At 39.2% G+C, this 16,093-nt stretch overlaps 2 protein-coding genes across 11 annotated transcripts in view; both read left to right on the top strand.

The window, feature by feature from the left end:
* The window catches only part of PTN (pleiotrophin), a 486,673-nt gene that overhangs the window by 208,323 nt on the left and 262,257 nt on the right, over window positions 1-16,093 (top strand). The gene's annotated exons all lie outside the window — the stretch shown is intronic.
* The window catches only part of DGKI (diacylglycerol kinase iota), a 419,644-nt gene that overhangs the window by 271,505 nt on the left and 132,046 nt on the right, over window positions 1-16,093 (top strand). For all 10 annotated transcript variants that reach the window (XM_078059602.1, XM_078059609.1, XM_078059607.1 and 7 more), the window contains one exon: window positions 8,756-8,955. In XM_078059602.1, the coding sequence (XP_077915728.1) occupies window positions 8,756-8,955 (200 nt within the window). The remainder of the gene's footprint in view (window positions 1-8,755; window positions 8,956-16,093) is intronic.

The raw sequence follows: 16,093 nt of genomic DNA, 5'->3' as shown, positions 1-16,093 counted from the left end.
GCCCATATCTATGTCAGGTCCTTTTTAGAGTCTTGCTTGGGTTATTTTTGTTGACAATTGCACAGTGTCTGGACATGAAAGAGATAGCAGACTGACACTGAATAACTGGAGGAGAGTTTGTGGAGGGATTTGACAAATAGTGAACTAGGTTTATGAGAAGGAATGATGGATGGTGGCGTATTCCTGAGCTGAAGGTGCAGAGGTAACGAAGCAGTCACCTGCACCAGAAGAAGGACTGTTTGGGAAGGACCACCTGATAGGGGTAGTGTTTGCTAAGTGGAAGCAGTGAGCCAGTGCCAACCCGTCAGGGAGGGAGCCAGAGCCCTAGATACAGTTACCTTACTCTTCTTGGCCTGATCGATCTTCCACTGGTGCCTCCCTCTGGAGAAATCTAACCAGAAGCCAGGGGACAAGCAGCTACTGATATAGTCTGAGTGGGTCAGGCTCACAGGGCAAGAAGGAGGGCAGGAAAGGATGGAGTGCCAGCCAGGAGTGGCAGGTGGTGGGTATCCATCACTCCAGTGTGTGTCTTCCACACAGCAAAGATTGATACATGTAGTTGGCTTGAGCAAATGTGGCAGAGTGAATGCATTTTGCCAGGAGAAGAAGAGTGGGATTGGGCATTCTATAGAAAGAGAAATTTACATACACTCAGCGGTATGAGGGATCCTAGTCCTCTGTGGGAACTGTAATTCATTTTATGGAGGTGAAAAGTGAGAGTGGTAGGCAAGGACCAGATCATGGAGTGATTACAGGATTCATCTAGAGGTTTTGACTTTATTCCAAGGTCACTGGGGAATTAGTAAAGTGTGCTTTTCAGTAAGTATTTATTATGGGAAAAGTCCAATATAAAAATAGACAATATATTGAACCCTCACGTGCCGTTCCTAGCTTCTATAATGTTCAACTCATGGGCAATCTTCTATCTGTCCCCACCTATGACCACATCCCTTATATTAATGTGAAGCATATCTCTGGCATTTTATCAGTTACTTATAAATATTTCTGAATGTGTTTTTAAAAGATAAGACTTCTTTTATGAACACAGCTATATGCCTTATATCTGAAAAAATTAAGACAGTAGCATCTGTATATTACTATTTACTGAGTGCTCAAATTGCCAGTTGTCTTGCAAATGTCCTTTGTTTTCTTATGCTCTGTGAGTTTGAACCAGGATCCAAGTAAAATTTATTCATTGTAATTGATTAATGTGACTCTTATGTATCTATAGGTTTCTGTCCATCTCTTTAACTTCTTCATTTATTTATTGAAGAAACCAGGCTATTCATCCTGTAAAGTTTCCCTGTGATTGAATTGTGCTGATAATATTCCGGAAGTGTCAATTAACATGCTCTTCTCTCTTGCTGTTTCCTTTAAGTTGATAGTTGGATGTAGATACAGCACTTCCATCTCCCCAGCCCCCCCAAATCTATTCTGTGAGTAGTGTTTTCTTCTTCCAAAAGAGGATAGGTAATATCTAGTTGTCTCTCTTTTTTGACTAATAGTCCCTGATGAGCATTGTCTGGATCCAGTGATCATTAGAGGTTGGCAGAGTAGTGATATTCTAATTCTATCCTTTTTCATTGATTAACTGGAGTATTTCTATAAAGAGTAATTTCACCTATTATTTGGCTACTTGGTTACATAATTGGTATAGGGAAAGCAGGATAACAGATTATTTTTATTTATATGTTTTCAAAATAAGTAATTCAATAGCATCTTCTGATGGTGATCGTTGGTTTAAATGGATTTGAGTTTTTTGGACAATTGCCATTCTAAGTTTGGGTCTCTGTACCCTCCCCTCAAATCTGGGTGGGCTTACAAATACTTGGCAAGTCTGGTACAGTGGAAGTGACCCTGGGTAACTTGGGGTTCTGGATCATGAAAGGCCATGCAGCCTATGGGCAATACAGGTCATACTGATGGTCTCTAATTAATAGGAATTTTAAAAATTCCAGGTAATACTTGTAATTTAAAATGTCTCCCTGCTTTCATTCATTTAGTGTCAGTCATAAATATTTATTGAACATTTATTGAACCCACAAATACTTATTGAATTCAGAAATGGCACTCTGCTACATAAAACAGTTATGAAATGGACCCAGAGACAAGCCCTGTCCTCAGGGTGCCCACAGTTCAGTGTTATGGGAGGATGTGAAAAACACAAGCAATTGCGGTCTGGCATCATAAATTCTAGGAGAAAGGCATGTGCGGAGATAGGAAGAAGAATTGAAACCAAACAGTATTTATAAAATGGGGAAATCAGCAAAAATTATGCAGAAGAGTCAGGAGTGCTTACAGATGCAATTGTGAGCGTCCGTTCTGTGGGAGAATCACCTGAGAGAGCATGGTATCTTAGAGCCCTCATGATGGCTCAGTGATGACACAGATGGGGAAGAAAGACAGTGGTGTGGAGAAAGGAGAGGAGAGGAACAGTTTTTTTGTAACTGTGAAGCAGGAAAGTTGGCAGAGATGGAATGAGACAGAATCAGAATGGTGGTTTAGAAAGATTGCCTGGATGTCTGGGTGGAAGGTGACCAGAATCTCTCCTGCTAGAGGCCCAGAGACAAAGCAAGATGTTGCTACCGAAGTCCAGGTGCAGAAATGAGGAGGCCTGGATCCGGGGAAGAAAGTGGTAATGAATGTGGGGGGATAGGCAACTTCAAGAGTTATTCAGACACGGTGACTTATTTTGAAGGGTGAAAAAGGAGTATACATGAATCCTGGCTGGCTAGCAGAGGCCATTAGGTAAATGGTGAATACGTTAGAGATGGGGGGAATATAAAAGAAAGATAATATTGCCAAAAAATGAATTGTGGGTTTTTTTACCATATTTTAAAATTTTATTTTAATTCCAGTCTAGTTAATATACAGTGTTGTTAGTTTCAGATGGACAATATAGTGATTTAACAGGTCTATATATTGTGATATATAGATATATAGTGATTTAACAGTTCTACATATTACCCAGTGCTCAATTTATGTAAGTTAAATTTGAAACCCCTGTAAGGCATCTAGGGAGATAGAGGCAATTTGAAATACACGTTTAGAGCTCACGGGATCCTTCCAGGTTGGGAGAGAAGGTTTTGGGCGTCTATCAGATCTCCTTCTCTCCCGTCACATCATTGGTAGGAAAAGGAAAAGAATAACAGTTGATGGAAGCTGGTGAAGAGAAAATGGAATACTAAAATTATGTCAATTATTTTTTCTCTTTATATATGAATCATGTAAAAGTGCGTGGCAGCTAGCATCAAGTGTGGGTCTCAGATGCTAATGACTTTAGATTGCTTCCAAGTTTAAAAAAAATTCTACTTCAAGAAAGCAGAGTTAAATGTAGTGTATACTGCACAGTTTTGAACGTCCTATGCTCTCTGAAGAATATGGGCATATGTTTCTCTATTTTCATTCACATCTTACCTGACTGCTCATATAACAGTACACTATTGTTCTAGAAGAAAGAATTTCATTTCCAGGACTTGGGTTTCATGTTTCTTGAAACTAGACTCTTTATCTTGTGATTGCAAATTTCAAAACAGTAGTGTTCAATTTATTTCCCTGGTTGAAATGCATTCCTACAAATTAAGATGATTCTTCGCTGGGTGCTTGGTAACCTGATTACCTTTTTTTTTTTTTTTTTAAGATTTTGTTTATTTATTTTAGAGAGAGTGTGTGAGCAAGTGGGGTGAGGGGCAGAGGGGGAGGGAGAGGAAGAAGGAGAGAGAATCTGAAGCAGACTCTCTGCTGAGGGCAAGCCTGACAGGGGCTCACGGGCTCAATCTCACCACCATGAGATCATGACCTGAGCCGAAACCAAGAATCAGGCACTTAACCAACTGAGCCACCCAGGCGCCCCCTGATTACCTTTTTGGATTCTATGCAGACCATAATGAGACACTGTAATTTGTATTTATTTCTGCCACAATTTTTTGCCTTCATGGTTTTGAAGGTCTTTTCATGTTGAGTCTGTTTCTAAGTAATCTAGAACTCTTTAAGACAGTCCAAAACATTATACAAATTGAGGCATTGGTCACCAAATTTGCTATGCAGTATGAAATCCAGAGATTTCAGTCTCCTAAACTTTAAAGAAAGTAGAGCCAGTTTTCTTTATGTTAATTGAAATTAAAATATGTAAGCTCTTTTATATTTATGAATTAGAAAAGCTAAATGTTATTTGGTGAGAAAAATCACATGGAGAAATTCCTAGGGCTGAGGTTTTATACATACCAGAGAGTATATTCCTTATTTTTTTAGGAAAAAATATTAAATGTGTGCTTATTTTGATAGTACACATAAGAACTAAAAGTAAAAATATCAGTCATAGTTAAATGATCTGTAACTATTTATATTTTGATGTGTTTTCTTCCAATTGCTTTATTTCTGTTTTTAAACATATAGGAAATCATAAGTAAAACCCATAGCACAAATGGCTGACTACTCTTTCATATATAAATATCTCAATTTATATAATAATTATTCCTTCATGAAAAGCTTCCTTTATGAAATGTTGAGGTTTTTGGATGTTTGGTGGTGTAAATAATCCTGTAATAATTGCTCATAAACCTCTGTTCATATTTCAAAATACTTTCCGATGACATATTCCCCACAGAAGAAATTACTGTCAATGACATAAATATTTTAAAACCTCTTAATAACAGTTATAAAACTGCTTTCTAGAAATTTTGTTCTGTTTACTTGCTCAACAGCAATGTACATGAATACCTGTTAAGAAGTAATATCCCACAGGTGCTGGAAATGTGTTCACAGATAGAAACAAAAAGCTATTATATTACACCTGATGAAACAGAAGGAGAGATGAGAATAAAATTTCATCCCTAAAAAGAAAGAAAGAAATCATGCCTGTTTTGTCCATCCCATGATGTCCTCTTAAACAGCAAAAAATGAGAGTAAGGACACATTGTTGTTCAACTTTATTGTTACCTTGTGTGGCTTTTTGTTTTTTTGAAGTGTGTTTTTTGCATATTTTAATAGGTTGTTTATCTTTTATTGTTGAATTTCAGGAGTTATTTATATATTCCGAATACAAGTCTTTTGACAGATATATTTAGTGCAAATATATTCTCCGTCTATTCTGATCTTTTTATTTTCTTAGTGTTTGTTTTGACAAGCAGAACTTTAAACATTCTTCTGAATTCCAATTGTATGAGGTAGGCTTATTTCATGTGAGGGCTTTCCATGCCCTTCTTAAGAAACCTTGCTTATTCCAAGGAAGGTTGGGAAAATATTCTCCTGTGTTTGATTTTTGAAGATTTATAGTTTTAGCTTTTGTGTATAAGTATTTAATTCAGCCCAAATTAATTTATGTGCATTGTGTAAAGTACATAGCAAGATTCATTTTTAAAAAATACATTTATCCAATTTTTTCCCAGCATTATTTGTTGAGTAGACTTTGCTATAGAATTACCTTAGTGCCTTTGCCCTTCGATTGTATGTGGTTCTATTTCTGGACTCTATCCTGTTTGATTGATTTATTTCTTTATCCTTATGGCAGTACCACACTGTTTTGATTACTATAGCTTCATAGTAAGTCTTCAAACTGGTAATATGAATCATTCCACTTTGCCCTTCTAAGAATGTTTTGGTTATTCTGTCTTTTGCATTTGTATATAAATTTTAGAATCAGTTTGACTGTGTTGACAAAAAAAAAAAAAACTAGGATTTTAATTGGGATTGCTTTGAATCTATAGATTAGGGAGAATTGATCTAGTAACAGTATTTAGTGTTCCAATCTACAAATATATCTTTCTCCATTTAGCTGTTCTTTCATTTCTCTTAGCAAAGTTTTATACTTTTATAGTTTCAGCATGGTTTTCAGGTTCTTGCATACCCTTTGCTGATTTTGTTCCTAAGCATTCTATGTTTTCTTCTCCGCTCCCACCAACCCAGGATCGTCCATCATTCCCATCTGACGGCAAGTAGAATAAGGCTTGAGTGGTAAGAAAGAGGATGAGGCATGGAGGAAGATGGAGACAAGTATAGTGTGGAAAGACACAGGATCTCAAGCCACACCTGTGACATGAAGGAAAGTTGTTGTGGTCTGGGCAACAGGGCAGTAAATGGCAGTACTTAGTTCAGGGGATGTCTTTGTTTTCCTATCAGGGCCCATGCTATCAGAAAGGCAATATTTGAAATTTTCACAAGAGTAATAGATCCTAGATTGAACAGATAATTGAATCTCTGTCACTAATAAATCACCATATTATTACCAGTAAATGATTCCTTCTAGCAAATCACGGGGTATTTGTGGTTAAGCCTAGACCACCCTGAGTGATGAAAAATAAGTATTTCTAATGAGCATTTTAAAAATTACCTTTACTCTAACTTGTTCCAAAAATACTGTGGCTATGCTAACAATAATAGAACTGTCTTTACCCTGAAGAGCTATTTACCATAATTCCTCTTGTGCCTGCGCAGTGATCTTGGATTGATTTTGAAATGCCAATGGGACAGCTGTTTACATGTTTGTGGTATTGCTGTTGCTGTATTTTTGAGGCTGGGAAGATGACTTAAAAGTGCTCTACAGTACCGTGTATGCCTTCTCATACCAAAGGGTTGGAAAGTATTTAAAACAGTTTTCAGTTCTGTTAAACTCCAAGGAAGAAGTTCTTACCTGGCAGGTTCTGCATTTTTATTTGTGATTGGGCCTAGTCAAAGGTGGCTGAGGGGGAGAAGAAGAAGTGGTATTTCCAGAACAGTGGATGAAGGGATAGAGTTCTCAGCTGAGAAGAACTTGCAGGCAAGGGAAATATATTAGAAAAGTTCTGGACATGAGATGGTGGCTCCAATCTAATTGATTTAAGTGGATCATTTGAGTACAGCCAAGAAAACTTTCAGCTGAATAACAAAGGATCGAGGAGTAGGCCAAAAAGAATTTTAGTAAATTCTCACTGCATTCTCCTCTGCTTTCTTGTTCTTCCAACTAACTGAATAAAATTGTATGTAAAGCACACAACGGAATGCTTTTAACATTACAGGTGTTCAATAAGTAGTTCTTCTCAGTTTTTATTCTTTTTTCTTTCTGTCCTTTTTGTCCCTTTGTGTTTCTTTTCTCTTTGCATTTATAGATAATGAAGTTTCTTTTGTTCAAATTAATGCAAGTACAAAAAAAGAAATTCAACGCCTCAGATAAATATAAATATCTGGCAACCAAATAAGGGGAGGTTGACTTCACAAATATTGGTTAACAAAGTTTATTCCTCATTCATGGAAACGAGACATATGGAAACAGGTTGATAGTATGTTTTAATCTTTTAGATTTTGAGCAAGTTACAATCTGACTCCTTTTTTTATATTTATTATAAGCTAATTGATAACTCAAAATACATAATATAACCTTACTGAAAAATTATTTAGCAGTATCTATTCAAGTTAATTATAATCTCAGCTTAATGGCATAGCAATTCTTCTCATTGTATGTACCCAAGAGAGTATCTACCAAGAGATATTTATAAGGAAGTTTACATCAACAGTAGCTACAAACTGGAAACAACCAAATGTTTACCAGCAGAAGAGCAAATAAATATATTTTGCTATATAGTACTTAAAAATAATGATGAACAAAAGATGTCAGACACAAAAGAGTCATCTACTATGGTTTGTATGAAGTTCAAGTTCAAACAAATTGAATCTATTGTGATAGGAGTGAGAGTATTGGTTGCTAACTGGTTTGTGGGAGGAGTATGAAAAGATTGGGAAGGAGCAGGTGGAAAACTATAAATTATCTAAAGCTTGATCTGGATGGTGATTCACATATGTATATAAAGACACTCATCAAGTTGCAGAATTTGTGTACTCTTTTATAACCAAACACGTATGATTTCCATTCATCCCTAAAAGGTAAATGATACTAAATATGTAATAACATACACAACATAAAAACATATAGTGTATAATTTAACATATATAAATATATATGTGTGCATATACATATATTTTTTAACATGCAGTAAAGTTATGTTAATTTGTTGTCCTTAACAACGGGCTTTTCATTTTAGATTGACTTTTCCATTTTGTGGCCACCGTGGTGAATTGAGCTCTGTGTTTGATTTTGATCCTTTGCTTTACCTTTCATAATGTTTGTAATTGAGTAATTAATATTATTTTGCATTTCATTGATCTTATACAGATTAGAAGTAGCTTGAGGAGGTTTTTGGTAAAAAGGAAAAACCTGCCCAAGTTTGAAAATTAACCAAGGGTGGGCTGCCAATTTAAATATGAATATATTTAATATATAATATATAGTTACATATTATAGCATGTATGTATATAAGATATATGTTATATATACATATCTATGTTGTGTAACTATATTATGTATTTATATTTAAATAATATATGTTATAATATTTATTTATATTTAAATTAGTACAAAAGCTGCCTTAAACTGTGCTTTATATCTTTTATAGTCCTTTTTTCTCCTTATATTGGTTATTCAATGGGAATAAATCGCACAGAGAACAACTTCTGTATTAAAGTAATGTGATTAAATTAAGACTGAAAATACGTAACACTGAAAATTAGCTATCGAGAATTTTTGGTCAAGCTCATCAAAAGTTGAGAAATTTTAATTTATTTTTGTTAAGGTGATTTACCCAAGGTTTCCCATTCTACTCCTGGCTAGCAAGTTTCACTATGTTTATCAAAGGCCTTTGGGTTACTCAGAGTGCACTTGGGGGTTCTAGCTTTCCTGACTCTTAAGAACTAACTTCCAGCTTCCTTTGGACTCTTGAATTCACAGGCTGCCCTGCAAGTTGGGGGCCACGGGGAAAGGCTACACCAGTGTCGGGAGGTCATGCTGCTCACTTACAAATCCATCCCCATGCAAGTGGATGGGGAGCCCTGTAGGTTGGCCCCAGCTATGATTCGGATCTCCTTGAGGAATCAAGCCAACATGGTACAGAAGAGCAAGAGGAGAACATCCATGCCTTTACTCAATGAGTGAGTCTGCCCCTTGCCTACCTTTGTGAACACAAAGACCATGAAGAGAACACCAAGCATGTGCATGGTCTAGGGGCCTTACTGTGTTAAGAAAGGAACAAAGTCCAAGAAACAGGAGTTCCTTGGTCTCTCTGACATACTTTTTTTCATGTTTATTACACAGTGACCACACTCTTCTTTTAGAAATAACTACTGTATTGTATACAAGATAGATAACTCTTCTTCATTGACCACTTGGTCTATATTTATTGGAAACAACAGAAAATCATTAAGAGTGATTCTAGGGTCATAAAATGCATCAAGATAAATATGTTCTGTTTTATTTTAAGAAGGCATGCTATTGGCCTCCTTTTTACCCAGGTCACTTGGAGAGTGTTGGTTTCCCCAATAGCAGGAGGTTGGCAGAGCTGGATGTTCGGAGCTCACCTTTCTCCACGTTGCATCCCCTTCTGCCTGTTAGTGAGTTATCACTTTCCTGATGCCCCCATATTGGGGTCCCATGGACCCTGGTGCTTCAACTCAACTTTGCCATTCTGAGTGGCATCCTATTGTCTAGATACAACCTAGCTCACTACTGAATATCTAAATAAGATGTATCCCTTTTGGACCCTTTCTTTTCTTAGGTGTTTTGATGAACTGATTTGAGATAAGGAGATAATAACTAGATATTCAGAGTGTATATTCTTTGTAGCACCCCTTCATCTAATTTTTTTAATGGAGATGTCTGTCTGGGGTTGGAGAAAGGGATGGAGAAGAATGGGGATTTGGGGCCTCTTTTTGAGTATCTTCTATATATAATGCCCAAATGCCTGGTCTAACTCAAGATAGGGCCATTTCTGGGCGCAGCCTCGGGTCATTATTCTGTCACCGCGAGGGACCCTCCAAGGTGCTACTCCTGTTTGTGGCCTGTGGTGCATGGTTACTGATACGTCCTGAATGGCTGGCTTCCTGAGGTGCCTGTGAAGCAGGGCATGCTCTGCCACGTATTTATGGAGTCACTGTGACAATCGACAGAAGTGCCTAGAATAAACCAGTGACACAGGTGCCATAGCTCACTGCCAGAACCTAACTTCACCTCTCTTTCTGAGATGGCATATGTTGAGGAATAGCATTAGACAGGGCTCTTAAAGTGTTTGCATTCTTGGCACCCACTTCTAAGCCTGAAGCTGGCGTGAGAGGTCCTCTCTCCTCTGCTTCCTCCTTTCCTAGAGTCTCTCTGGACATCAGAGTCACTCAGCACTTTCCCCAGATCATTATCCAGGTAGCTTGTTCAGTTGTATTCCTTATTTTGTTTACGTTTTGCAGCTAGTGAAACTCCTGGCTCATTCCCAATGGTTTTCTTTTCTCCTTGCCTCTAGCTTCTATTAGGCTAAATATACAGCTGGCAAGTTTATATGTTTAAAAAGGTAGGATGTCAACAACAGTATATGGTTGACCATATGCTCTCTAGAAATGTTAGTGTTAATCCATGAACCAGTGGTCGGGGAGAAAGCTCTGAACTAAATGAAAAGCTACCTTGGAGATAGTATGGTAGCTCAGGTTGTTTGGGGTCACTTGTAGATCATTAAGAAGCTATAATAAAACTAAAAGTTCTTAATATCTGCAGGCAAAGACCTCCCGTCCTCCTGCCTGGTGATGCTATATTTAATAACCTTACCAGACACGAAATTGTTTCCAGGTGCTTAGTTTCAAACAGCTCTTGCTCTTGAAGTGAGAAAGAGTTTGTATCTGCTTGGCAACTGTATTCTTTTTTTTTTTAATTTTTTATTGTTATGTTAATCACCATACATTACATCATTAGTTTTTGATGTAGTGTTCCATGATTCATTGTCGGCAACTGCATTCTTAAGAATTCATTTGGGCCTTCTTCACATATAAAAAACAATACAAATAGTTGTTTTCTTTTCGTACTTAGACTACATATGGCAGATAGATGATGCGATGGCATAGATTTAGCTGCAGGGTGCTCGAGAAAACAGCCTCAACTCAAAAATAGTTCCTTCCCACCAGGGGGCAGTGGTGCGTCCACCTAAGCAGCCTCTGGCCTCAGGAAACCTCTGAAGGACAATAATGTGCTTTTCAGTTCCCAAGAGGACACTTGTAAAACTTAGCAAAGATATTTATTACTACTGATGATGAATAACTATCAAAACACTATATTTTTTAGGAAATCAATACAGATAGCACATTTTCAGAGGAAAACCAAACACCCACTTATCTCGTCACGTGTGTTCACTACACCTCAGTTGCTCTCCCTGACTGCTCTTTTTCACCCTCTGCAATTAGAGTTCTTCTTTCTATTTTACTAGAAATCCTTGTTTTGAAATCTGACTTCTTCCACTGGATTTCCAGGTGGAGTTTCTAGTTTGAGGGTTGCCTGGCCATTAAGACTTTTCCACAAGTTTTCTTCAACCTTCGAAGTCCTCTAGGCTTTTCTGTTTCAGCCACGGTTGGGCCAAGTTCATTTTGCAGCCAAGGCAGAGAGATGATCGAAAGATATTTCTTTATTTCCTTCCTTCCTTCCCTGTTTTCCTCCTTCATTCTCTCTCTCTCTCTTAGCAGTCCTTGTTTTCTGCAACTATCTGTTACTTCTGTTCCATTTGCCCATCTTCTTTCAGAAGAAAGAGAACTGGTTTAAAATGTCTGGAGAATTCATTTAGAAACCTCTGTGTGTGATGAGGACTGGGGGGTGGGGGGAGGGAGTTAACTGTGAATATTTGAGAAGCAAGTACTGTGGTTCCCTAAACAACTGGCTTCCTTTTCCCCTTGAGCGGTGGTGTTCCTCACAGGCTTGCCTTTCTCTGGGAGATCACATCTGTACCCCAGGTTTCATCTATGACTGATAAGGGAATAGATGTCACATCTGTGTCTTCTATCCCAGCGTTCCTTCTAAAAGCCAGAGACTCATATCCGGATATCTCAGCTGACATCTTTACCTGGATACCCCCTAGCAACCTCAGACTGCAGGCTGAAAATGGGCTTGTTAACTCTGCTCCCTTTGCTTTCTCTGCTTATCAGCCAGTGAGCCCTCCTCATTCACATTTGTCTACATGGAACCATCTACCCATTTACCACGTCCCTGCCATGGAGTCCTTGCAGTCACCTCCTCCTTCTATTTATTTCCCAAGTCTTTTTTTTTTTTTTTTTTTTTTTTGGTAAAGATTTATTTATTTATTTCAGAAAGAGAGAGGGGGGGAAGGGGCAGAGGGAGAGAATCTTCAAGCAAACTCCCCACTGAGTGCTGGGCCCGACATGTGGCTTGATCCCATGGCCCAGAGATGATGGCCTGAGCTGAACCCAAGAGTCAGACGCTCAACCATCTGAGCCACCCAGGTGCCCCTATTTCCCGTGTCTTTAACTCACACCACCTACCCCCTCTGCTAGTAATACAGCCTGTGTCCAAAGGCCATCTAAGTTACTTCACCACAGCATCACTAAATTATGCTCATGATTCCTTGCTTCCTGTGTCACTGCTCTTCACATAATGCTTTTTCCAGTAGACTAATTAGAAGGATCTTTCTAGAAAAGTTAAACTCATATTCCTTAGCTTTGCAGAGCTTTTTGATCATTGCCATCATCGTCCTCTTCCTGCGCTCCAAAGATCATTGCTCGTCTGGAGCACTGGCCTGCCTCGTGCATCCTTGTTCTTTTGCACTTCTTTTGCTCTTTTTGCACTGCCTTCCTTCCTGCCTTTTTGTCGATTAACTCTTGCTCAAGTTTAAGACCCCATTGAAATATCATTTTCTCTAAGAATCCTTTTTGATCTACTTCTAGCCGTTAGATACTCCTGTTAGTGTTCTAGGTTATGTTCATCACACCATTTATCAAGAATAATACAGTTCTTGGTTTACTTGTCTCTCCTCCCAGCTTAGAGTTTTCCTCTTAGGGTCCTCAGTGCCTACCAGTATGTCTAAGACATGATTATGTGTTGAATAAGTGGCTTGCACATAGATCAGATTGATAATCCCGTATCTGTTAACATTGCTCTGAGACTGCATCTAAAATAACATAGATCTAAAATCCATGAATATAAAAGTAATGGAGAAAATGTCTTGGTAACACTTTATGTGAATAAATGGAAGATACATACTTAAAAATTTCAAGATCTGGTTCACATGGATTGGATAGGTGGGGGAAATCCCATGAGAAATGGTTACATAGTAGGCCTTCATGATGCCACTACATCTTCATTTATACCAAAAAAAGAAAATTATTTCCAAAAAAATATATTTCTTGGTCTATAATCCCATTTGCTATTACTATATAGAAACTGAAGGGCTAGACTTGTTGTGTTCAGTAGACCCCCACCCCACTGGGACAGGAGCATATCTCATTTTATCATGGCTTATGAATCTATTCAAAATAAGAGCTGCAATAAATATCATCCCCCCATAAAGTAATAGAAGAGATTTGTCTAGGTTCATATTCATGTACTAGTAACATGGTACCCACATAAATTTGATGATACTATTCAAAAGGCACCTTTGAAAGAGATCAGAAATTTAAAATTTCTCAGGTGCTTAGGGAGATCTTAAGCTAGCCGAAATCCTGAGCTCACTGGTAATTAAGACTACACTGTGAAAGGCAATCATATTATTTAGGGGCAAGATTTCTAGTTGGTAAACTTTGAATTGGGCAACTCGATTGATTGGATTCCGTCATCCTGGAATTGATAGTCCTTTGAGGAAAACAAGGAGTTGATTCATGGGTGACTTTATGTGCGAACTTACATACCCAGCAGAAAAGAGGGATGGGGGCGCTGTGCTTACTACAGTTACAGCGAAGCTCTTCAGATCCTCTGAGAGAGTGGAGAGAAAAATTCTGTAAGTGTGACAACACATTTTGGATTTAGTTTCTTAAATTTTATGTTTCATCTTTTCTAATAGCTACTGAAGTTTCTTTTTTATTTTTTTTAAAGACTTTATTTATTTATTTGACAGAGTGAGACAGCGAGAGAGGGAACACAAGGAGGGGGAGCGGGAGACGGAGAAGCAGGCTTCCCACAGAGCAGGGAGCCCGATGCGGGACTCCATCCCAGGACCCTGGGACCATGACCTGAGCCAAAGGCAGATGCTTAATGACTGAGCCACCCAGGCGCCCCAGTTTTTTCCATTATAAAAGAAGAGAGAAAAGGGTGAAGTCTATGGCTTCCCTTTTCCACCAGGAGTATGAGTGAAATTGCGGCATCACTGTGAGGACTCCAGGCTTTCTTGGTATTACCTGCAGTCATTACAGGTTTTGTTGAGCCACGCTTTTCAAGATGGCTGTCTTTTGACACAAATTTCCTACAGAGCTCTGGAATCAAGAGGACTATGTTAAAGGATTAAATTTACCTTCACTTTCCTCAAAGATGAGTTTACTATGCCAGCCTACTCCTCTCTAGTGTGTGTGTGTGTGTGTGTGTGTGTGTGTGTGTGTGTGTGTACACGCACGCATCCTCTCCTTGGATGTCCCTAGAGCAAGAGAGGAACATGAGGATGCTCCCGCCCGCCTGCAGCCCTGCCCGGTGTCCGCGCTCCCGCCACATCTGCCCGCACCCCGCGCTACCCTGCGGGCGGTCCCCGGCTTGCCTTAGAGCCAGGCCTCGCCATGTGTCCTGTTGGCTTCATTGCTGTCACCGGCTTTTTGGATTATGTCCGTGGCTGGCTGGATTTTCCTTTTCTTTTCATTCACTGGTGACGCGCTCATTTAATTTCTGTTTAAATTTTGTGTGTCTCTCTTTCTCTCTCCTGGCTTGTTCCCTGTCTGTCCACGCTGTTGTGCTGACTGTCTTCGCTGCTCATTCCCTGCTGCCTCTAGCATCCATCAGGTGGCAGCTGCCGACCTGCGGAGAGTGTCTGCTCCCCCGGGCTCCTTCACCACGTGAGTACAAAGCCGGTCCGTTTCTCCATTTTGTCTAGCACCCTCCTGTCTTCCTGGGGTTAGACTACCTGCCTCCTTTTCCCTCACAGGTCTGCTTCTCAGACAAGGACCCGCCAACCCTAACTGCCTTCTTTGCCCCTCTGTCATTTGAGATGGAGCTGTCCGGTTCTTTGTGTTCTATTTGTCTCAGTCCTCTAAGGGTTCAGGTGTAGGTTTTTGGTGCGTTACTTTAAGGCCCATGATCGCATGGGGTTGTATAAAACTCCATACTAAGCATTGGTTCTTATGGAACGTTTGTAATAGCCGTAGACCATTCCATTATGTGTAACTCAGGGATGAGGTCGAAGGAGGGTGCCTGTTGCCCTTGCTTTGTGAACGGACCCCTAAAATTATGTGTGGAGTTTTGAGTGCATGCACATGCATCCGGGCATTATTTGGGTGGAGAATCCATGGTCGTAATGAAAGATGAATGACCGAAAACTATCTCTGAATCAGCAAAACATGCTTCATCCGTAGTTAATAATTTGTACTTAATGTATTCTATGCTTTTATTTTTTTCTGGTGAAAAAAATTGTTTTAGCACTTTGGGACTTCTTTTACATAAAAAAGTTGTGGCCTCTGTCTTGCCCTTTCTTCCTCTTACAGATACTTAGCTTGTGTTCTGGTTCAGGTACTGGTTCAGGCGCTTGACATGAACTGCTTAACTAATGACTCCCCCAACAGCCCTGTGGCACATGTGCTGTTATCTCCAGCCGTGGTCTTGTGGGGAATCTGATGCACAAAGCGGTTCAGTAACTTGCTCAAGGTCATACAGCTAACAAGTGGTAGACTGGGAGGCAAACTCAGATGGCTTGGCTTCAAAGTTCACACCTTTCACAATATACATTCTGCCACCTTTCACCTATGAGGAACCTATGTATCTCTTAAGCCCTAGTTGAATCATTGGCTTTTCAAGGAATTCTTTGTTGGTTCTTGTTGTATTAGTTATGTTCTCACTGGAGTTCACTATTGATACACTTATTATAGTTCTCAAGGTTTAAGAGTCTGGTATTAATTACATTAGCTCTATGTGTGTGTGTTGTGCATTAGACTTAGGCTACTTGAGATTAATGACCATATCTTCTTTTTTTTTAAAGATTTTATTTATTTATTTGAGAGAGAGAGAGAATGAGAGAGAGAGCACGAGAGGGGGGAGGGTCAGAGGGAGAAGCAGACTCCCTCCTGAGCAGCGAGCCCGATGTGGGACTCAATCCTGGGACTCCAGGATCATGACCTG

This window comes from Halichoerus grypus, chromosome 12, assembly GCF_964656455.1.
Source record: "Halichoerus grypus chromosome 12, mHalGry1.hap1.1, whole genome shotgun sequence".
In the NCBI taxonomy this organism is placed as follows: domain Eukaryota; kingdom Metazoa; phylum Chordata; class Mammalia; order Carnivora; family Phocidae; genus Halichoerus; species Halichoerus grypus.
This window is presented reverse-complemented; position numbering and strand designations above follow the sequence as displayed.